This window comes from Pteronotus mesoamericanus, unplaced genomic scaffold (assembly GCF_021234165.1).
Source record: "Pteronotus mesoamericanus isolate MK-2021 breed Mesoamerican mustached bat unplaced genomic scaffold, CSHL_Meso_final scaffold_128, whole genome shotgun sequence".
In the NCBI taxonomy this organism is placed as follows: Eukaryota; Metazoa; Chordata; class Mammalia; order Chiroptera; family Mormoopidae; genus Pteronotus; species Pteronotus mesoamericanus.
The window spans coordinates 1,204,102-1,227,583 of NW_026555305.1; the positions used below are offsets into that span (position 1 = coordinate 1,204,102).

The following is a 23,482-nucleotide window of genomic DNA, read 5'->3' on the forward strand; positions in this document are numbered from 1 at the left end:
CAAGTTATGCCGGAAGAAACTGGGTCAGCTGTCTTGTAGAATGTACCCCACTCTAAATCTCCTTGCTTTCTGTGGTGTCCTTAAGCTTGTTCCTTTCTCCTCTGTATTTTTTGTCAATAGAATTTAGCTCTAAACTCTGGAGACTTAGACTGACCTTAAACTTCTTTGGCAAGAACACCTCCTAGGTGGTTTTGTGTGTTTTATATCAGATCCCATCAGGAGACACATGGTATTGACTTTTCCCAGAGGCTTAGTCTTTTGAGGTCATTCTCCAGGCCACTGCCCCAGTCCCCGGCAATGAGGTGTCAGGGTTTCCACCATCACTGGATTCTTCATGGGCCAGCTGCAGTAGTCCCCTTTCATCACCTACCTCTTCCAGACTTCTCTCTAAATCACTCCATCACTCCAGCCTGGTCTTCAGACACTCGATTTAAGAGGTGGTAAAGACTCCTTGACAGGAATGGGTGAGGACCCTAGGCTTGGGTTTCAGGATTCTTGAGGAGCCTTAGCTAGAGAAAGCCAGGAAACATCTGCCTTAACTAACGTCATTCCAATGCTTCTTTCCTGCCGCACGCGGCAGCAGTGACAACAGGGATACTTAGTTAACCAGCCTGTCACCTGGGACTATCGGGAACACATGGAAGATGCTGCCTCCACACTTTACACACTTGGCCTGACCGCGAGATGGATGCCCAGCCTGTTCCTTGGGCTCTTGGCGTGCTGCTTTCCTTGCCCCTCTCTCCATGGCTTCCAGTGCTAGTGCTTTTCTGCCTCCCTGCTCCTCGTACCCAGTTCCTCACATATCTGACAGTTTGGGTACTGCTCTTAGTCAGGTTTCTTTTTTTCTTTAGAAACACTCATGTTTTAAGAATTTTTTGTGATTATGCAGGTAAAGCGTAGTCCTTGAAGATTAGAAAATAACATTTTTTTTCTTTGAATGTTTGTATTTCCCTCTCCTAGATATACTTGCTGCATTTTTTCCTCTGCATAGATCTGTAAATAAGATAAATGTGTTTTTATGCAATAATATCATACTGTTAACGCTGTTTTAAAGATTGTTTTTATTCTAATATATCATGAATGTCCTCCCATATCTATAAATAAAGCCCTCAGTTTCATCTTTAAGGTGTGTGGCTGTGTCCTCATTTACTTCACTAGCCTTCTAGGGTTGGAAACTGGGGTTGCTGGTAATTTACCTCTTTGTGTATGTGGCTATAGTTATACTTCCTGCTCTCTTTTGGACCTTAGAGTTTCCCTTATCAGTTTGCTCTAATGTCTTTACATCTGGTCGTGTTTCCTAAGGGAAAGTTCCCAGCAGTGGAATTTCTGGGCCAAAAGTACATGTATCTTGAAGGCCTTGGAAACAGTGTTGACCTCATCCCAGCAAGGTCTAAAAGTTGTGCTGATTTTTTTTCTCAAGGGAACAACTAAACTATTCAACTCTCCCCTACACCTCTTCTTAAAGAATTTTCACTGTGCACCCAGAATTGACGTCAGACCTGGAAGGAGCCACAGATGTAGTTTGTTAGAATTTTAACATAGTTTTTGTTAGGTTTCTTCTTTCTTCCCCTCACTAAACAAATAATATTAAGTATATTCAAGTTTTAGGAATCAAGGAAGGTTAAAAAACTTTCTAATAGTCTCAGATACTTGAGTCCCAGCCCAAGAATGTGGTTATGTTCACAGGCAGAAGGACCCTTGGCAAAAACCAAATCTCAGCCCCTTTTGAGAAGTTTACTAAACCTTGGTTTCCAGGAAATGAGGTAATAGTGCCTCCCCCTGGAACTGTTGAAAGGCCTGGAGCTCACCTGTGTGAAAGAGCCTAACAGTAAGTACTTCATTCGTAGTAAGCACTCCTACTACGTTTTCATATACTTTACATTCACTTTTTTTGTCCTCACCTGAGGACATTTTTTTTTTCATCACTTTTAAAGATAGAGGAAGGGGGAGAGAGAGACAGAGAAACATCAATATGAGAGAAACACATTGGTTGATTGCCTCCCTTATGTGCCTCCACTGGGGATCGAACCCACAACCTTTCAGTTTACGGATGACACTCCAACCAACTGAACCACCCGGCCAGGGCTCATTTACTTGAAAAAATTTTCTTAGTAACTGTTAATAAACTACAGAATTATAATCCAGTTATACATCAAGACACAACCACATTTTCACACTTCAGTATTCTTTGCATAAATAAGGTTTTCTATGTGTAACTTTTTTATATACATGTCACAAATTTGAAGTTCTCTTTTTGTGACTTATTTTCTAAATAACACATTATGTACAGTGTTGATGAACGGGGCATGAAGTATTATAGTATAATTTTCTTAGGATAGATTTCCAAAAAGTGGTTATTACTAGATAAGATGTTATAAACAGGTCTGTGTCTCTTGAAAGATCCTCCTGAATTTGGTTCTGGAGGGGCTATGCCATTTAGAGCCCCCAGCAAACAGTTGCCAAGGATGTGAAATGGGTGGCAAGCCATCCTCCTGAGTGACTGACCCTCTGTGAGTTCACTGCACCTGAAGAGTCTCCACACAGCACTCCAGCCTGACAAGACCAGCTGAGCAAAGTTTGTATATGCATAAAAATACCTTTGTCATACTTGGTATAAATAAGTATTTGAACAGCTTTACCAGCATTTGGACATTTCTCATTTAAACCAACAAAAAAAAATAGTTTGCATATTTGATAAGGCAAAAAAGTGATTATTTGCTTACAAGTGAACTATTTCCCGCTCCCCCCCACCCCAACATGCCTTTCAACTTCTTCGGGTATAATCCAGGCCCTTTGCCTTTGTGTCTTTGTACTTGCTCTTACTGATTTACATCAACTCAGTTTCCTTTTTTGAAAGTGTATTTCTAAAGGATTAATGTTTTCTTTTTATTTTAAAGTAATACTTGATTCATTAAAGACAATTTCTGTTTTACTAAAAGGCAGAAGATCCCTTCCCCACTCTCTGCAACTACCATCACCAAATGCAGCCACAGACACCATTAACATTTTGGCTTATTTTCTTATGCTTTAAAAATACTTATCAGAATGTAGTGAGGAAAGGTCTAGTACTCATGGTATGTCTGTGCCTTTTCCCTGTTTTACTCATGGGACTATGTCACTTATTCAGAGGTGTTTAGTTTTTGTGTAGCCATGGTCATTCAGTGTGCAATAGTGTCTTATTTTTCCACCTACCTTATAGTTGACACACTGCTTTGTCACCCCTTGTCTGTCATTACCACCTCGTTAATAACTTGTTAATATAGGTGGCACTCTATCTTTGTTTGAGTGTTTAATTTAGTTCGGGTTTTTTCCTAATTATAAATGATACTATAATGAACATTTTAGTACTTAAATAATTTTCCAAACTTAGGATTCCTTCCTTAAGTTAGATTTAGCCAAAGGGGGAATTTCCGGGTCAGAAGGGGTATAATTGTTTTGAGATCCTTGATATATATATATATATATATATTCAAGCCCCTTTGAAAACGTTACACCAGTTTGCACTGTAGGAACACGAGGCAGTGGGAGTTCACATAGCCCTTCTGGTATTGTGTAATAAAGAGCATTTGTCACCTTTACTAACTGAATAGGGGAAAGAGAATTTAACTAATTGCATGTATTTTGTTGTTAAGAAAGTTGAACATTTTCCTCTCAGATGGTTAAACAATTTTATTTTCCTATCAATTTGAACAATTTCTTTATATATCAAAGATATTAACTTTTTTGTCCTCATTTTGTTCATATTTTTCTGTTTGGCATTTTTTTAAATTATTTTTTTCGCAAGGGTTCAATTTTTATATAGCTCACACATCTGCTTTCTTTCCCAAGCCTACAAAATTTAACTTTCTCCTAAACATTAGTATTTCATTCTGCAGTTTTTATTCTTTTGTTTCACTGTGCTTTAAACATTCTTGATTTTGCCCTGGCTGGTGTGGCTCAATGGATTGAGTGCGAACCAAAGAGTTGCCATTCATTTCCCAGTTAGTGCACATGCCTTGGTTGCAGGCCAGGACCCCAGTAGGGGGCGCACGAGAGGCAACCACACAGTGATGTTTCCTCCTTCCATTCCCTCCTCTAAAAATAAACAAATTTAAAAAATTTAAAAAAATTCTTGATTTTATTATTGTGTATTGTGTGAAGAGAGGATAAAAATTCCCATCTCCCATTGTTTATTGTCCCCACATTAATTAGTGTAGGATCTATATCTGGACCATGTACTTTGTTCATTGGTTTGTTGCCTTATTTTATCCTAGATCTGTATTTGAATTTTTATGTTTTATATTTAATAAATTTTCCATCATTGTCCCTTAAAGTATATGTATATTTATATGAAAAAAGTATAATTTTCTGTTAGTCTTCTAGAATATTTGTTTATTCTTATAGAACACTTGTTTATCAATTAAAAACAGCCTTTTGATAATTATTGAACTTATAAATGAATTAGGGAGAATTAACATTGTTACATTTAATCTTAGCATCCACGAATATGCTATTGTCCTTTCATGCATCCAGGCTTTTATATCAGTGAAGTTTTGTAGTTTTCATATAGACCACACATTTTCCTTCATTATCCCTACATATTGTTGCAGTTGTGGGTTTTCTTGTGTAGGGCCTTTTTTTTTTCATTTCTCATAAAAAGCCAGAGTCCCAGGAGTGGGGTCACTTCAGCATTGCCCCACCACATGCATTCAGGCCAACCAAACCCCAGACTTCCAGAAACAGTTGGAGGGCCACAGATGCTCTCTTTTTTTTTTTTTAAAGAATATTTATTTATTTACTTATTTATTTATAGAGAGAGTGCAGGGAGCAAGAAAGAGAGGGAGAGAAACAGCAATGTGTGGTTGCCTCTTGCATGTCCACTCCTGGGCACCTGGCCCATAAGTCAGGCATGTGAGCTGACTCGGAGTGGAACCAGAAACCCTTTGGTTCGCAGGCCGGTGTTCAATCCACTGAGCCACACCAGCCAGGGCCGTACATGTTCTTGAAATGTTAGTGGAAGTTGGGGACCCTCAGTAAAAACTCAGAGAAACCTTGCAGTGTGGGTGGGTAAGTGCGCGCGCGCACACTTGCATACACTTATGAAAACCACCTCAAAGGGGGCAGCCCTGCCACCACCCTCCCACTGACAGTTCCAGCCAGGAAGCTCTGGTCCAGGCTGGTGCCCAGGCCACTGATAATCAAATTTCCTCCAGGTGGGCCCTTTGATGAGGAAAGTACAGGGCCCAGGGCCACGGTACCTGGCCCACTTCAGCCTTCTAGGTAAAAAGACAGGTTGGAATAAAGGAAAGAAAAGGTGCACACTTGTGCTCCTCAAAGAGCCAGGTGGGTAGGATGGAGATGTGAAGGATAGTCTCACCCACAGGACCTCCTGTTACCAGATCCTTTGATTTGTCAGGAAGATCTAGAATGCTCAATTTTTACGGGAAGTCTCTCGTTATTTTAAGTTGTTTATTTACTGATTTTAGAGAGAGAAGAAGGGAGAAAGAGAGAAACAGTGATTTGTTCCACTTAGTCATACATTCACTGGTTGATTCTTGTATGTGCCCTGACTGGGGATTAAACCTGCAGCCGTGGCGTATCATGACAATGCTTTAACCAAGTAAGCTGCCTAGCCAGGGCAAGTCTCTCAATATTTTAATGTGGACAAGTAACTTTTAAAAAGCCAACTCAAGCCCTGGCTGAATCATCCCATGAGGGTAGATTTCTGAGCCCCTCCAGTGTCCTAGAATGGCACCTGCCGATAGAGCTTCTGCAGGGCTCCCTTCATGTCCTTGTTCCTCAGGCTGTAGATGAGCGGGTTCAGGGTGGGAGTGAGGATGGAGTAGAAGACAGCAGCCACGCGTCCTTGCAGGGGGGAGGAGTGGGAACTAGGCCGCATGTAGGCAGAGCTGCCGGTGCCATAGAACAGTATCACTGTAGCCAGGTGGGAAGAGCATGTGGAGAAGGCCTTTTGGCGGCCGGCCACAGAGCGAATCTGAGCCACTGTGGCCAGGATGCGAACATAGGACAGGACAGTGAGGGCAAAGCAGCTCATGATGACACAGCCGCTGACTGCGAATCCAGCAACCTCGTGGGCATCAGCATTGGCACAGGCGAGGCGCATGATTGGGGGGATGTCACAGAAAAAGTGGTCGATCACCAGGGGGCCGCAGAAGGACAGGGAGAAAGTGTTGGCTGTGTGGAAGGCGGAAAAGAGGAGTCCGCCACCCCAGGCCACTGCCACCAGGGACACACAGGCCCGGCGGCTCATGGCTGCCCCATACACCAGAGGCCTGTAGATGGCCAGGCAACGATCATAAGCCATGGAGGTGATGAGAAAACACTCCGTGGACCCAAGGCTGACAAAAGCAAAGAGTTGGGAAGCGCATGCAAGGAGGGAAATGTCCCCAGAGCCCAGCATGGTGGACACCAGGGCCCGGGGCAGAGTGGTAGACAGGGAGCAGATGTCCACCAGGGAGAGGTGCTTGAGGAAGAAGTACATGGGTATGTGCAGACGGGCGTCAAGGGTCACAGCAGCCATGATGGAGATGTTTCCCAGAATCGCGGCCAAGTAAAGGAGAAGGAAGGTGGCCGTGCTGAGCAGCTGTAGCTCAGGGACAGCCGAGAAGCCCTGGAGGAGGAAGACAGATACCGCGGTGAAGTTGGTCATGTTCTGGAGGGTGCTCTGGGAGCAGCACGTGAGAGGAGCCAACAGTACCTAAAACCTGGGAGGAAGTGGGGAAGAAGCTGGGTGAGTGGAGGCTGGAATGAGACTCAAATATTGCTCATTAAACAAGTATAAATGCCCTGGCCAGGTGGCTCAATTCTTTGGGACAACTTTCCATGCACCAAAAGGTTGCCAGATTAATCCCCAGTTGGGGCACATACAATATTCAACCAATGGATGCATAAATAAGTAGAACAACAAATCTCTCTCTCCTCCCCCCCACCCCACCCTCCAAAATCAATAAATAAAAAGCTTTTTTTTTTTTTAAAGGTAAGGGGACATCTTCTCCCAGACCCTCCAGGGAAAGATGCAGTCAGCCACCCTCCTGTTTTCAGCTCTGTGAGATCCTTTTCATTCTTTGGGCTTCTGAACCTGTAAGAAAGCACATGTGTGTTGTTTTAAAAGACTGTGTTGGTGGAGATTGTTACAGTAGCCCTAGGCAATGAAACAGCCTCCCGCCTTCCCAGCCCTCTTGCTTGAATCACCTGATTCTGCTCCTCCTCAAGAACTAGAGCCTTCCCATGTTGAAGTGAAAAAGATAAGCAACACAGCCACATGGCTAATGTCCTTTGTCCCCTTCTCATCTGCCACAAGATCCTGGGGAACAGACATTGTAACCTGGTTTCCCTTAGCATCACACAGGTACCTGCATGAGATGGCCTCACGGGGTAAATGGATGAACATTGCTAACTGTACAGTTGGGAATTATTTTTTTTATCCTCACCCAAGGACATGCTTACTGATTTTAAAGAGGGAGGGAAGGAAAGGAAAGAGAGGGAAACACCTATGTAAGAGAGACACATTGATTGGTTGCCTCTCACATGACCGGAAACCAAACCTGACCAGAGACCAAACCCGCAACCCAGGCACATGCCCTGATGGGGAATCGAACCCATGACCTTTCGGTTTACAGGATGACACTCCAACCAACCAAGCCGCACTCACCAGGGCTGAGAATTATTTTAATTTAATATTTTCATTTATTGATTTGAGAGAGAGAGAGAGAAACATTGTTTTGTTGTTCCACTTGGTTGATTCTTGCATGTGTGCCCTGAACAGGGATCAAACCCACAACCTTAGTGTATTGGGAAAATGCTCTAACCAGCTGAGCTACCTGGCCAAGGCTATGAGTTCTTTTAATGTGTGACTGGAGAAAAACACACCCTCAGCTTTTCAGATATTGCACTCAGGGAGGAGATAAAATGTGCACTGGTATTCTGCAAAGAGCCGATGAACAGAAGTGTGGCAACATCTGTTACCACCGTAGAAAATTACAGTGTTCCAACAGAACACAGCTTGCAGGAAGTTCAATTCTGCACACCTTGGCCAACTCATCCTGCCTTCTCTACACATATTTTCTCATCTCACTCATGTTTTTCAAAATTTACTTAAAAAAAGAAATACGGCATGTATGTATGTATCGCTTGGAAAGGAATAATGTTATGCATTGACATGGTCAGCCCTTCCATTTATTTATTTATTTTTAATCCTCACGAGAGGATATGTTGTTTTTTTTAATTGATTTTTTAGGCAGGGTGATGGGGAGGTGAAAGAGAAACATCAACGTGAGAGAGAAACAGCAATTGGTTGCCTCCCATATGCGCCCTGATCAGGAATCCAACCCACAACTCAGGAATGTGCCCTGACCAGGGATCAAACCCACAAACTTTTGGTGTACGGGCCGACGGTCCAACCAACCTAGCCACCCAGCCTGGGCTTTTAGTTATCATTATTGCACTACTTTGTTTCAGCTTTCTCACCTGCAAACCCAGGAGCTTGCAAAGGCATTTCCACACAGTTCCACGGAGCCCTCAGGGGCCACCAAGGCATGGGGACTTTGTCTGGCAGGCATCTGGCCCCTTTCCTTCAGCTGCAGGCAGTCCCATGTTTATTATTAACTGGTTACTGGATTAGCAGCTCAGCTTTTGTTGGATGACAGGAGCCTGTCATGAGAAAATAAGTTTCAAATTCACCAGCGCTGGCTCAGCCAAGAGGAGGTTTGCGTCATGGTTTACAGCACAGACTAGGGGAGAGGCTGCGGGGGTTCAGACCCCATCCCTGCCACCTACTAGCTGTGTGACCTTAGGAAAATTACTTCCCTGTCCTTTGGTTCCTTCTCTTTTCTTTTATATTTTTTTTGTTTTTAATTGAATTTATTGGGGTGACATTGGTTAACAAAATTATATAGGTTTCAGGGGAACAATTCTATAGTACATCATCTGTATGTTGTATTGTGTGATCACCACCCCAAGTCAGGTCTCCTTCCATCACCGTTTATCCCTCTTTTACCCTCTTCTACCTCCCCAACCCTCTTCCCTCTTACAGCTGTCAGTCTGTTCTCTGTATCTGAGTCTGTCTCTTTTGTTTGTGTTTTGGTTTCTTTATCCGTAAGGCACAGGAATAACAAAGACATCTCCCACCACGAAGGTGTCAGGGTGATTAAGTGCAGCCCTCAGAATGGTGCCTGGCACCTAAACACAGTGTGTCTTTACCATTTTCTCCAAGTGGCTGACTCTGTGTTTCTCAGAACTTCCTGGAGGTAAATTAATACCCCAAACATCATAATTTGAAATAATGGAGAAGAGCAGAGACCCCAGATTGGAGCCATCAGCCCTGGGAGAAGTGAGCCTGGCCGATGTGGGACACAGAAGTATAGCACTTCGGGGGGTGCATGAAATTTCAGGAACGCCTCTTCACCAAAGCCTGTGTGTTCCCCAAAGTACTGCCGCCCTGCAGTCTCATAGCGTCGCGCACACACCTCTACTCATGGGGACCTTCCTCAGAGCAGCGATTCTCGACCAGGGGTGACCATGTCCCCACAGGGGGGAGGGCGTGTGGCAGTGTCTGGAGACATTTCTTGTTGTCACAACTGGGGAAGATGGTCCTGGCTTCCAGTGGGCAGAGCCCAGGGCTGCTGCTAAATATTCAACAGTACACAGGGCAGCCCCACAGCAGAATGATCTGACCCCAAAGCGCCAACAGCACCGAGGGTGCTGTGCTGACTTAGTCTCGAGCTCTTTGTACCACGTCAGCAGAGCGATCTCCAGCATTTAAATGTTACTCCCCAAGAGACTGGGCACTTTTCGTGCATGTCACGCAATCCTCCCAATGACCCTTGAAGGCAGGCACTGTTTGTTTTAATCCTCACCCAATGTATGTTTATTGATTTGAGAGAGAGGAAGGGTGAGAGAGAAACATCAACTGGTTGCCTCTCGTAGGCACCCTGACCAGAAATTAAACCTGTAACTTCCTGGCATACAGGGCGACGCTCCACCCATCTGAGCCACCTGAGAAGGAAGGCACTATTTTATGGTTCGATTTCACAGATAGAAAAACCAAGGCACAGAGAGGTTAAGCAATTTGCCCAAGGTCTCATAGCCAGTAGTGGCCGTGCTGGGTTTCAAACCTGGCTGATGATTCTGCAGGTTTTAATGACTGCTCTGCTGCCTCCAGTCACCCCAGGTGTGAGACAGGAGCCAAGGGAAGGTTAAGCATCAGGACCTACCTGGCTGAGCATCCTGGCCAAGCCCACCAGCAGCAGGTGAAGCCACCTTTCTGAGCAGGGCTGGTGGAAGGCTAGATCTCCAAGGGGCCGAGGCAATTGATAGAGATCCAGGCTGGGATTCCAGATGAATCCCAATTTATAAACTGTGGGCAAGGAAGACCTTGGGGATGAGCCAGCATCAATGACTTCGGGTGGGGTTGGCTCTGAGCCATCCACCCCTCTTAGCCGTTTCTCATCCTCTTGGGAATTCATCCAAGGGCACCTCTGGGGACTTTCTGTCCCACAGTGGCTCTAGGCTCTGAGAACAAGACTCCTTGACAGTAAGTCATCAGCCATGCCTCTTGACCACTTTCTAGAGTGTTCTCTAGAAATACCAAAATATTTCCTCTATCAAAAGCTGCAACAGTCCATATCATTGAACATTCTTTTTAAAAATTTTTATTTATTGATTTGAGAAAGAGAGAGAGAAACATCGATTTTTTTTTACTTCACTTATTTATGTACTCATTGGTTGACTCTTGTATGTGCCCTGACTGGGGATAGAACCTGTAAACCTGGCATATAGAAATGACATTCTAACAAACTGAGCTACCCAGCAAGGGCTCATTCTTGAGTTTTAAAATTTAATGCATCTACTTTTTTTTTATTTTGAAGGACCACTGTAAACCAGAAATTCCAGGTCTCTTAAATCATAGATATTATATTCTAGTTGGAAATCAGACAATAGATAAGTAAACAAATATATTTTCAAGTTCCAGGTGGTGGTAAGTGGATGATGAACAGTAAAGCAGGATGATGAGCACAGGCAGACAGTGAGGGGCTTATTGAGTCAGGCTGATCAAGGACAGCTTAATGAAGAAGGGACAGCTGGGCTGAGACCCGGACGAAGTGGCAGAATGAGCCACCCAGTGAACTGAGAAGAGACGATGGAAGCAGAGGGAACGACATGTGCAAAGGTCTTAAGGTTGCGAGGCACTTGGCATGCTGAGCACCTGAAAGAAAGGCCTGATGTGACTGGAGCTGAGTGCAGGTATGGCGGAGCAAGAGAGGAGGAGGAGAGGTAGGGAATGGGGAGACCAAGTGGTTCCTGAGGGCCCTGCTGAAGAGTGTGGGCTGGAGGGGCAGCATGGTAGGTAGGGCTGGGATCAGAGTGTGACACGGTCTGAACTCTGTTTCTGAGAGACCACTGTGCCCTGGTTGGGTTGCTCACTTGGTCAGAGCGTTGTCCCAATGTGCCAAGGTTGGGGGTTGGATCCCCGGTCAGGCCACATACGAGAATCCGCCAATGAAGGCATCAATAAGTGGAAAAACAAATTGATGTCTCTCTCTCTCTCTCTCCCCCTCTCTCCCCTGTTTCCTCTCTAAAATCAATAATAAAAATAAATAAATGAAGACCACTGCAATTGCAGTGTAGGGACTAAACTTTAGGGGGCAACAGTGAACCCAGGGAGTCTAGGTGGTCCGGCCGGGGTCTGATCAAGGACGATGGTGGCTTGTACTAGCATGGTAACAGTAGAGGTGGTGACGGTGGGCATAAATGTATATATTGTGAAGATGGAAATGAAAATTCTCGCCCATGGTAGCATGTGGGCTGTGGAAGAAATAATAGTGCCCTGGCTGGGTCACTCAGTGGGTTAGAGCATTGTCCCAACACACATTGATCCCCAGTTAGGGCACATACAATAAGCAACCAATGAATGCCCACGTAAGTGGAACACCAAGTTGATGTTTCTCTTCCTGTCTCTCTAATATCAATGAAGAAAATTTTTTTAAAAAGGAATAATAGTAATATAATACAAGACAATACATAACATCATAATATGGTAATATCTACGTAGCAGTAATATAATACCTGATGGTACGTAATATAAAAATATAGTAATTTAATATTATACAATAACATAATAGTAGTATAATGCCTAATAATAAACCACTTACTCTGTTCCATGTGCTGTCACATACATGTAGTGTGTATGATCATACACATATATGATTACACACACGTTTGGACCTCACAATAATCCTATCTGGTAGGTCTCAATAGAGTCCCAGTTTACAGATGAGGAAACAGAGGCAGAGAGAATTGTGTCCAAAGCCACAGAGTGAGTAAATGGGGACATCAGGATTTGAACCCGGCCACATGACCCTGTACTTCTAACCATCATGTGTTGGTGACGGGGTGAGTTAAAGGCTTTTGGTCTGAGTCTCTGGGTGAACAATGATGCTGTTTACTGAACTGGGGGAAGTTGTAGGAAGAATGGGTTTGGGGACCTAACATCAAGTTTCTACTTTACTATGTTAATTGTGAGATGGCTGTTAGAAATTTAAGTGGAGAAACAGAAAAACAAGGGGGACACAAGGGATGGGTGCTGGTGGCAGGGGGAGGTCCGGGCTAGACGATAATTTTGAGGGCATCATCAGCACATCAATGTCAATTAAAGACACAGGGCTGGGTGTTTTTGAGCAGGAAATCATGGCAATTAGAGAGAATACATCTTTAGTGTTGCTACTTGGCCTATTAAGTGTCATTAGTGCCCACAGAGAGACAAAGTAACTTAATAAGAACCTGGAAGTGCAACTAATGCCAATTCCTCATTAAGCTGAAGCTCCTGGTGGCTCCCCAAGGATGAGAACTCTGCTAACACGCTCAGTGCCCAAGAGAGGCCCCGCCTGGTGATGGGCGGCCGGGGTCCTCAGCCGGAGATGCCAGGCGGGACTGGAATAATTGGCCTCCACTGACCTTCAAGAGCCGCTGGGGACTGGGGCTCTGAGCTTGTTAGGAGCAGGCGGCCGAGACTGGCCTGGGAGTCTTGAAGGAACTTTTTGATTTGTTGACTTCATTAACCAGGAAGCCTGGCAGGTGCCTCCTTCCCATGGGTGCCTTGGTTGGAGAAAACACCTCCCAGGGTTGCCAGAGAGGAAAAGTTTTCAGTGTGAGCCAGAACGGCCCAGCTTAGCTGCGTGTAGTTCAGCTCTTCGAGAAATGATTTCCTCTTCCTAAAATGGGCACGTGGGTGAGGACTGAGCATTGGCTGGTTTTTCCTTTCCACCTTCAGTGCCGAGAACAGTGCCCAGCACGTAGCAGAGACCATGAAAACTTGTTGAATGACTGAAGGACTAAAATGATCTTTGTTTCTTTACCGCAGTGGCTCTCCATAGGGGTGACTTTGCTCCCCAGGGGACACTTGGTAATGTTTGGAATATTTTTGGTTGTCCACAGGAAAGACCAGTCGTTCTTGGTGGTTAGAAAGCAGGGATGCTGCTCAAAATCCTACAATGTGCAGGACTGCCCCTCCCCCACAACAAAGAGGGATTCAGCCCCAATGTCAGCAGTGCAGAAGTTGGAAAATTGATTTACTGGTTTACGACTGACCTCCCTCCACCGGAGCATAAGATCCAGAGACTTTTGTCTGACGCACTCGCTGCTGACTCTGCAGCAAGTAGAACCTTGTCTGACTCAGTAGATGCCCCATAAATACTACCGGGTGGAATGAACAATAATACGCTCTGTCCACCTGCTTCATAGTATGATTCTGTTTATAGAAAGTTTAAAATAGGCAAAACTAATCAATGGTAATATGAAGACCAGACTGCAATTCCCTTTGTAGGAGAGTAGAGTCTAGTGGTGTGTGTGGGGTGGTTCTGGGGTGCAAATAATATTTGTTTCCTGATCTGGTTGCTGGTTACAAGGGTGTGTTCATTTGTGAAGATTCATCAAGCTGCACAATTATGGTTCATGTGCTTTTCTGTATGTAAGTAACACTTGTATGGTAAGTTTACTAAAAAATGGACTAGGCTATTTTATTTTGAGAATTCATGCACTTAACCACTATGCTATCAAGATAGCAAGAGTCCTACTATTTCTTCAGCAAATAAATTGTGAATAAATTTTGCAGAGGGGAATTCTTACAGATTAAAACACTTAAAAACAGTAGTATACTACCTCACACCTGTCAGAATGTTTATTATCAATAAAGCAACAAACAAGTGCCAGCGAAGATGTGGAGAAAAGGAACCCTCATGCACTGTTGGTGGGAATGCAAGTTAGAGGCTCATGCCATACACTGAAAAGGTTGCAGGTTCAAACCCTGGTTGGGGCACATAAGGAAGGCAACCAATCGATGTTTCTCTGTCACATTGATGTGTGTCTCTCTCTCTTCTTCTTGCTCTAAAATCAATAAACATATCCTGGGTTGAGGAATTTAAAAAAAAAAAAAGAAAGAAAGAACCAGAAGAAACTGCATTCCTCATTCTTCCCCTTCCTACCTTTTCTTCTTCTCTGATGCTTTTGGATGTTATCCTATAAGAATGGGGCACTAGCAGCCATTTTGTAACCATGAGGGGGAAACCTAAAGAATCACAGAGAAGCAAATTTAAAGCACTGATATTGAAACATTGAATTTACCAATCCTGGAACTACTCATATGTAGTTATTTTGTTATATGAGGTAGTAGGGTTGTCAGATTTAGCAAATAAAAGTGCAGGATACTTGGTTAAATAGGAGTTTCAGATAAACAAACTTCTAAAAAATATAAGTAGGCCCATGCATTATTTAGGACATACTTATGTTAAAAATTCTTTGTATAATTATACTTTAAAGAAAGATTTTTTTATATGAAATTTAAATATAGCTGGGTGCACTGTGTTTTAGCTGACAACTTTAAGAGATGGTGAATTCATTACTGTTTCAAAAGGCAGTAGAAGGTAATGGATATATGTTCTCTGGAGAAGACTGCGTGAGTCCAAATCCTGACTTTTTTTTTCTGGTTATGTGGCATTGGATCAATGACTCATCCTCTCTATGACTTGATTTTCTTCATCTGCAAAACAGGGATGATGAGGATGGTGATAATTGGCCCACCGTATTTTTTAAATTTTATTTACTAATTTGGCTTGAGAGAAAGAGAAAGAAACACTGCTTTGTTGTTCCACTTATTTATGCATTCATTGGTTGTTTCCTGAATGTGCCCTGACCAGGGACTGAACCTGCAACCTTGGCCTATCAGGGTGATGCTCTAACCCAGTGAGCTAGCCGGCCAGGGCTCAGCCCACAGTATTGTTATAAGAACTAAACGGACATTCATAAGGCATGCATACGGGAAGGCATGCTTTAACATTATCTTGGTTCCGTCAGCTGGCCCTCCATTGACACTTCCACCAGAAGAACGAGTGAGGACCTGCTTGTTCAAGCCCTTGCCAGCATCAAGCATAAATAGTGTCTTCCATGGTGGAGAACTGACTCCTCAGCGCTTGTCATGGAAGGCGGGTGTGGACAGAATGCAAGGGCTATCTCCCTACTACTGTGGGGGGCACAGAGATAACGAACCGTGATTTGGAATTATTCCAGGAGGACAGCCCCAATGTCCCTGGCTTTAGTCAAGACACTGAGATGTGGATGCACTGGGAGCCGCGACTTCATCTTTGTCCTCTTTGGGACCAGAGCATCGTTTGGTTATTCAGAGAGAAAAAGGTGGTTCTTCTGAGGATCTGACTGGGAACAGGAGCTATGGATGCCACTTCCCTCCACCCATTGTGCTCTGTGAGCTGCCGAAGCTGCCTGGGCTGCTGCTTCCTGCCTCATCCGCCATCTGAGGATAACCTTACAGAGCAGCCTGGTGGTGGGAGCGTGGAGTGGGGAAGAGGATGGCTGGACCTTGGGGCAGAGAGTCCCCCTCTCTCAGCTTCACTTATTTTGCTCTGAAAATGAAGAGCGATGGCTCACCTACACCCTAACTGTAAAACAATCTTCCCTCACTCTCTCCCTGCTCCTCCCTCCTCCCTGCCTCCCCTTCAAAGGGAGGGTCTTTGAGTAATGCAGGTAAATTTCCACAAACCTAATTTTTCTCTGATTCTAAAGTCTTAGATGAAATTATGGGAGGAGTCAAATCCCATAAAACATTTTGTATACATAACAAAAATCTGAAGGATAAAAGCTAAATAATAAACCCTGGAAACAGGGATTGGTTCCTGAGAAATGCTCTCTTTCTATTTCAAGTATATTTAAATTTTTTATTTTATTAATTTGGTGTAAAAGACACATAGCATATTTACCATCTTAAATATTTTTAAGTGCACAGTTCAGTGGCATAGAGTACATTCACATTGTTGTTCAACCATCACCACCATCATCTCTAGAACTTTTCCATCTTGTAAAACTGAAACTCTGTCCCCATTAAACATTAACTCACCCTCCCTCTCCCCCAGCCCCTGGCATCCCCCATCTACTTTCTGTCCTGATGAATTTGATGACTCGAGGGAATGCATGCAAGTGGACAAAATATTTTCTTTAATCCTCATCTGAAGATATATTTATTGATTTGAGAGAGAGAGAGAGAGAGAGAGAGAGAGAGAGAGAGAAACATCAATGTGAGAGAGAAACAATGAGTTGCCTCCCATAAATGCCCTGCAACCTAGGTATGTGCGCTGACCTGAATTGAACCCTGACCAGGTAGCTCAGTTGGCTAGAGCATTATCCTGATACACCAAAGTTTTGGGTTCGATCCTTGGTCAGGGCACATACAAGAATCAACCAACGAGTACATAAATAAATAGAACAACAAATGAATCTCTCTCTCTCTCTCCCCTCCCCTCTCCTTTTCTCTTTCTCTCTAAAATCAATAAACATATCCTCCGGTGAGGATTTAAAAAAGTAGGATGATAATAATAGCACTACATGCAGCAGTGAGAGCCCAGTTAAGGGGAGCCCTTCCTACGCCCTCCTCCACTGACAGATCAGGAGAGAAACTTGGAGGTTAAACCAACATCGTCTTCCTGAGCAAGCTCATGCCATCGTTGACCTCAAAAAGTATCTCTGTGCTAACAATGCCTGAGTGTTTATCCCCATCCTGAGCTCTCATCTGAACCCCAACCTGTAAGTCCAGCCATGTTTAGTGCAACCCAGCTGAGGGTCTCAGAGACCTTTCATACTCATGTGCGTGCTCAACCCTTATTCTCCTCACCTCGCCCCAAACTTGGCCATCTCAATAAGTGATGTCATTGCATGGCTCAAGCCAGACATCTACAGTGACCCTTTATCCCTCATAGCCAATCCACCAGCAATGTCTATGGACTCCACCTCCAAAGTTTATCTTGAAGAGTCCAGGTGTCTTCATCTAAACCTGTGCCCCGACGGTCTCAGCCACTCTCATCCACACCAGGACTGCTGAGTTGCCTCCTGACTGCCCCCCTGTAGCTTGTTCTGGCACAAAGTTTATTCTTTAAAGATTTTATTTGTTTCTTAGAGAGAGGAGAAGAGAGGGAAAAAGAAAGAGAGAGAAACATCGATGTGTGAGGGACACATCGATCAGGTGCCTCTCCCATGTACCCCTTCTAGAGATCAAACCTGCAACCCACAGGCATGTGCCCTGAGCGGGAATTTAACTGGCAACTTTTCAGTTTACAGGCTGGTGTTCAACCCACTGAGCCACACCCGTCAAGGCTGTTCTAGCACAATCTTGAGATTAGAATAGGTGCTCAGTAAATATCAGCTGAATGAATGAGTCTAGGGAGAAATTTTCAGAAGAGCAGAGGCAAATATGGGTCCCTGGAGAGGTGATGAGGACCTTCATTAGTTCAGGTACTGGAAGAGGGATCGAAACCGTGTCCATCAGGAGCCCTGGCTGAGTGGCTCAGTTGGTTGGAGCATCACTCCATACACCAAAATACTGTGGGTTCCATTCCTGGTCAGGTCACATATGGGAGGCAACCAATCGATGTTTCTTTCTCACATTGAAATTTCCCTCCCCCCCCCTCCCCTCTCAAATCAATAGACATACCTTGGGTGAGGATTTTTTTTTAATTTTTAAGTTTAACCTGTGTCCACCAGGCGATGGACAGTGTCCAGCATGGAATGCAGGAGCTATGTCTGTGTTCCTCGGCAGACCCCCAGTCACCCCTCCATTTCCCACAGAGAATCCAGTCACATTGCTCTGGTGGGCAGTGCAGGGGTGGGCTGGCCAGCGCAGAAGCCAAGGGACCCCTTAGGAGCCTGTTGACATTCTTTATGTGATGAGTGTGTATCAGGATGGTTTTCACAGAGATGGTCCAATGCAGGACCTCTGATAGGGGTGCAGAGCAGATGTTCATTGCATCCGCAACTTCAGGAAGTGTGACTGTGAACTTGGCAGACTGAATCTCTCCTGTTCACCAGCAGTGAGACTGTAGGAAAGCAATTCCGTTTAAGAGTTTCTGTCTCCTCTTGACTTTGAGTAACACACATGTATTCTCTGGACTTAATTCTCTTCACCCACAGTCCCAAGACTTAGTGGTTATTATTTACTTATTTTTAGTGTCATCCACTTACGGATAAAAAAGTAAGGCTCAACCCTGGCCAGGTGGCTCAGTTGGTTAGAGCATCATCTGGGGCATCAAAAGGTGTGGGTTCAATCTCCAGTCAGGGCACATGCAAGAACCAACTAATGAATGTGTGAATGAGTGGAAAAACAAATGAATGTCTCTTGATGTCTCTCTCCCTTTCTTCCTCTTTCTCTCAAATCAGTTTTTAAAAAATAATGCCTTTAAGTGAAGGGGAGTGGTGAGAACCGAGAGCATAGCCTCTCTTTAGTCATTCAACAAATATTTTGAGCAACAACTGTATGTACCAGATGCTGATCTAGGGGAATGTGACTGTGTACAAGATAGATGTTCAGCCATCAGTAAATATTCATGCAGCACCCAGTATGGGCCAGACATGGTGTTGGTGCCAGGGATAAAGCTGTTGGTAATGCACAGGTTAATGCTTGCAATAAATGTTGATTGAGCATCTCCTAGGAGCTAGTAGACAGAGAGCGGGGTCAGGATGCCATTCTAGAAAAATTTTTGTGTCCCTTTTCTGAGGACATTATCTCTGCTCTCCCCTTGCGTTGTGAGGGTAGGGGACAGCTGTGACTTTGCTGAATCCCCAAACCCAAGCTCAGGGCCTGTGACAGTACCTGGTACTCTCAACACACTGCAGTTGGAACGAATGAATGAATGTGGGAGTCATACCTCTCTGGGCCTCGACAGCCACGGTGTTGTATTTAAGCTTCATCTTGTATATAATAGGAGCATGGAAATGACATGATGGGACTGCTGGGGTCATTGAACAAATGTTGGTGCCCACAACACGTTCACCCACAGTTACTCAGCTCCTGTGTGCACCCACCCTGGTGCGAAGAGCTTCTGTCCATTACCTCATGGATCCTTTTTAAAAGAGTGTTTGTTTGTTTGTTATTGAGAGATGGGAACAGAAGGAGAAAGAGAGGGAGAGAAACATTAATGTGAGAGAGAAACATCTATCAGTCACCTCTCGTGCATGCCCAGCGCTGACCCCGCAACGCAGGCACGTGCCCTGACTGGGAATCGAACCTGCAACCTTTTGATTGGCAGGATGATGTCCAACCCACTGAGCCACCCAGCCAGGGTGCCTCATTGATTCTTCACAACAACTCCTATGAGAGAGAAGCTGTGCAACCACATAATGGAAAATGAACTATGCAGGGCATTGCATGGTGTTCACAGTCTGCAGGGAAAATAGACTTTATTGAGCAAACACTAAATTCCATTCCAGACAATGGGAGTAGTGGAGGGGTGGCTGATTATGTTATTTCTTGCATCAGGGGCAGGAATCCTGAAAGGAGATATTTGAATGGAGACCAAGAGTGTGAGAAAGGCCCAACAACGCCAACAGCTGCAGGGACTGGATTGTGCAAACACAAAGGCCCTGGGGCGAGGACATGGCAGGGGTCATGGAAAATGCAGAGGTCTTTGAGGCTGGGCTCAGGGAGCAAGGTCAGCAGGAGAGGGGGACAGAGACATAGCCAAACACCAGCCCACCCAAGACCTTGTCAAATGGAAACAGTGGTCCTGGCTGGGAAGCTCAGTTGGTTAGAGTGCCACCTGTGCCCCAGAAGGTTGCAGGTTTGGTCCCTAGACAGAGTGAGTGTGGGAGGCAACCAATCAATGTTTCTCTCCGCCCCACTCAAATCAATGAACATATTCTCAGGTGAGGATTTTTTTAAAAAGGACATGAATATCTAGGGAAAAGCATCTCCAGGGAAGGGAATGGGCAGTGCAAAGACTCTGAGGCAGAAAAGGCCACTGTGGACGCAGCTCAGTGGAAATGAGGTCACGGGGGGCGGGGCGGGGCCAGCCAGGAGCTGCTGGGCCTTGGAGAGGCCTTTAGATTCATTCCACATTCGTGGTGGAGGCATTTAAGGGGGACCGCCTGCACTGGGGGACAGGACGAGGTGGGCTCTATTCTCTTGTTCATTCTTCTTTCCTTCTCCCGCCCCAGGCTTCTCTGCTCTGGGTGTGTTCTCTGGCCTGGGCCTCCCAGGAGCCCCGGAAACCAAGCCTTGGTCCTTGATCACAATTACTTGGTAATGGTGAACAAACAAACCTAATTTGAGCCAACTGCAGTGTATTGGTCTGCAGGGGCCACAAGAACGCTGTGTAATAAACTCTCCTAAAATGCAGTGTCTTAAAACATGTTGTTTATTCTCATGAATTATTCCTAGCAGATTAAAAACTGGAAACAATGCAGATATCCATCCACTGATGAGTGGGTAAACAGAACATGGTATATACATAAAATGGAATATTATTCAACCATAAAAAATGAATGACATACCGACACCTGCTACCACATGCACAAACTTTGGACACATTATGTTAAGTGAAAGACACTACGCAAAAGGCCAAATTTGATATGATTCTATTTATGTGAAATACCCAAAGCAAACAGATCCTTAGAGACAGAAAGATTAGTGGTTCCTGAGGCCTTGGGTGCAGAGGATTGGGAGTGAGTTCCAATATGTATGGGTTTCCCCTGGTGGTGATGAAATGCAGAATTTGATAGTGGAGAGGGTCACACAACTTTGTGAATATACTAAAACCCCCAGAACTGTATATTTGCAAAGAGTAAAATACATGGTGTGTGGATTTTGTCTCCATACAAATATAAAGTATTGATAGTGTGAGAACTGTGCCACACCCAGCGTCCTGGTCAGCCTCAGGACCAGCGCAGAGTTCTGTGGAGAGCTGCCTGGACCTCCTTGTTCCGCAGACAGTAGATGACAGGATTACACATGGGCGTGACTACCGTGTAGATGACAGACAGCATCTTGTTGAGATCCGCAGCTTCCAAGCGGCTGGGACGGGCATAGATGAAGAGAGTGGCTGAGTAGAAGATCCCCACCACCAGCAGGTGGGAGGCGCAGGTGGAGAAGGCTTTGCAGCGACCGGCAGCTGAGGGTATACGCAGCACAGCCCTCCCAATGGCTGCATAGGAGGCTATGGCCACGAGGAGGGAACCCCAGAGTATGACAATGGCAGAGATGAAGTCCACCAGTTCTGTCAGGGCCACGTGGGTGCAGGACAGTTTGAGAAGAGGGGAGACATCGCAGAAGAAGTGGTTGAGGACATTGGGGCCACAGTAAGACAGGCTAGCAATACACGATGTCTTGACCACTGAGACCAGCAGCCCGCTCAGCCATGAGGACAAGGACAAAGCCAGGCAGACCTGGGGCCTCATGAGCAGCAGGTAATGCAGTGGGTGGCAGATGGCCACATAGCGATCATAGGCCATAGCAGCCAGGAGGGTGCACTCAGTACAGATGAGGGAGATGAAGAAGAAGAGCTGGGTCATGCAGGCTATGAAGGGCATGGGGCCAGGTCCACCCCAAAGCCCCGCAAGCAGGCTGGGCATGATCACTGACACATAGCTTACCTCCAGGCAGCTCAGGTTGCCCAGGAAGAAGTACATGGGCTTGTGGAGCTCACTGTCTATGCAGACAAGGTAGATGATCAGGCTGTTCTCCAGCAGGGTCACCAGGTAGAGAGTCAGGAAGATGGCAAACAGGACATCCCTTATGTCTGAGCTCGTGGACAACCCCAGCAAGATGAACTCTTGTACTCTGGTCATGTTGCCAGGTTTCTGGGGCCTCTCCATCTGAGAACAAAACTCACCCATCAAATATGTTGTTAATCTCTCTCTCTACACCTTGCCTCATCCTAGATCCAGCCAGTGTCTCACCTGAGTTAATGAAGTAACCTTACCTGGTTCCTCTGCTCTCAGTCTTGTCTTCCACAGTCCTTATCCACGTAGCAGCTAGTGTGGTCTTTCAAAATCATTGATCATAGCCTTGGCTGTGTGGCCAGTTAGTTAGAGCATTGTCCTGTAAACCAAAAGGTTGTGAGTTTGATTCCCAGTCAGCACACATACCTAAGTTGTAGGTTCAATTACTGGTTGGTGTGTGTACAGGAAGCAACTGATCAAAGTTTCTCTCTTGCATCTCTCTCTCTCTCTCTCTCTCTCTCTCTCAAAACCAATAAAAACATATCTGCAGGTGAGGATTTAAAAAAATCATAGATCATATGTGGTCATTCTCCTGCTTAAGCCTGACAGCTTTCTCCATTACTTTTAGAATAAACATCACATTCCCTGTCACAGCCTCAAAGCCCCTCAATTTTCAGATCCCTGCTTATTGCTCCTGGTTTAACACATGTCATGCATGGGTCCTGATCTCCTATCTACTGAAGGCCCATGGGCACTCTTTCACTTCCTCAAAAGCTCCAAGGTCCTTTACACCTTAAATAATTCCTACATAAAGTTCCTTCTGCCTGGAACATCCTACTCCCACTTCTCACTTTAATTATTTCTGGGAATCTTCATCATCCTTGGCATAAATTTTTCAATATATTATCTTCAAATAAGGCTTCCTTGTGCATCCTTTATCAAGCCCTTTTCTTGTTCTCTACCTATACATCTCCTTAATCCCTTTCAGAGTGATTCTCGTTGTCTTCAATTTTTTGTGTGTTTGTTCAGTGATTCAGTGTCTCTCCAACTGAGCTGTAGACTTGGGTGGAAGGGCTGGGTCTGTCTGACTCAGAACTGCATCCCTGGCACCTGGTGGAAAAAGCACACCACTGTCCAGTATACAGTACATGTTCTTTAATGCGTGGCAGATCAGAGCTGGCTGGCCAGGCATCACTCATCTTAATAGATGCAGCAAGAAATAGTAGGGGAGCCCTGACTGGTGTGGCTCAGTGGGCTGGACATCATGATGCAAACCAAAAGGTCACCAGTTCAATCCCTGGTCAGGACACATGCCTGGGTTGCAGGCCAGGTTCCCAGTTGGGGGCATGCAAAAGGCAACTGATTGATGTTTTTCTCTCACATCAATGTTTCTCTCCCTCTCTTTCTCCTTCCTTTCTCTTCTCTTTAAAAAAATAATAAATAATATCTTTTAAAAAGGAAAAGAAACAGTACAAATGGTCAACAATAGAAGATT

At 44.9% G+C, this 23,482-nt stretch overlaps 2 protein-coding genes across 2 annotated transcripts; both read right to left on the bottom strand.

Moving 5' to 3' along the window:
- Window positions 1-5,722: 5,722 nt before the first annotated feature.
- Window positions 5,723-6,661, bottom strand: LOC129082575 (olfactory receptor 5A2-like). The gene has a single exon (XM_054588287.1). It carries the CDS (start codon window positions 6,647-6,649, stop codon window positions 5,723-5,725), a length of 927 nt encoding a protein of 308 aa, XP_054444262.1. The 5' UTR covers window positions 6,650-6,661.
- Window positions 6,662-21,201: 14,540 nt separating this feature from the next.
- On the bottom strand, window positions 21,202-22,140 carry LOC129082571 (olfactory receptor 5-like). Its single transcript, XM_054588282.1, has one exon. It carries the CDS (start codon window positions 22,138-22,140, stop codon window positions 21,202-21,204), a length of 939 nt encoding a protein of 312 aa, XP_054444257.1.
- Between the last annotated feature and the right edge of the window lie 1,342 nt (window positions 22,141-23,482).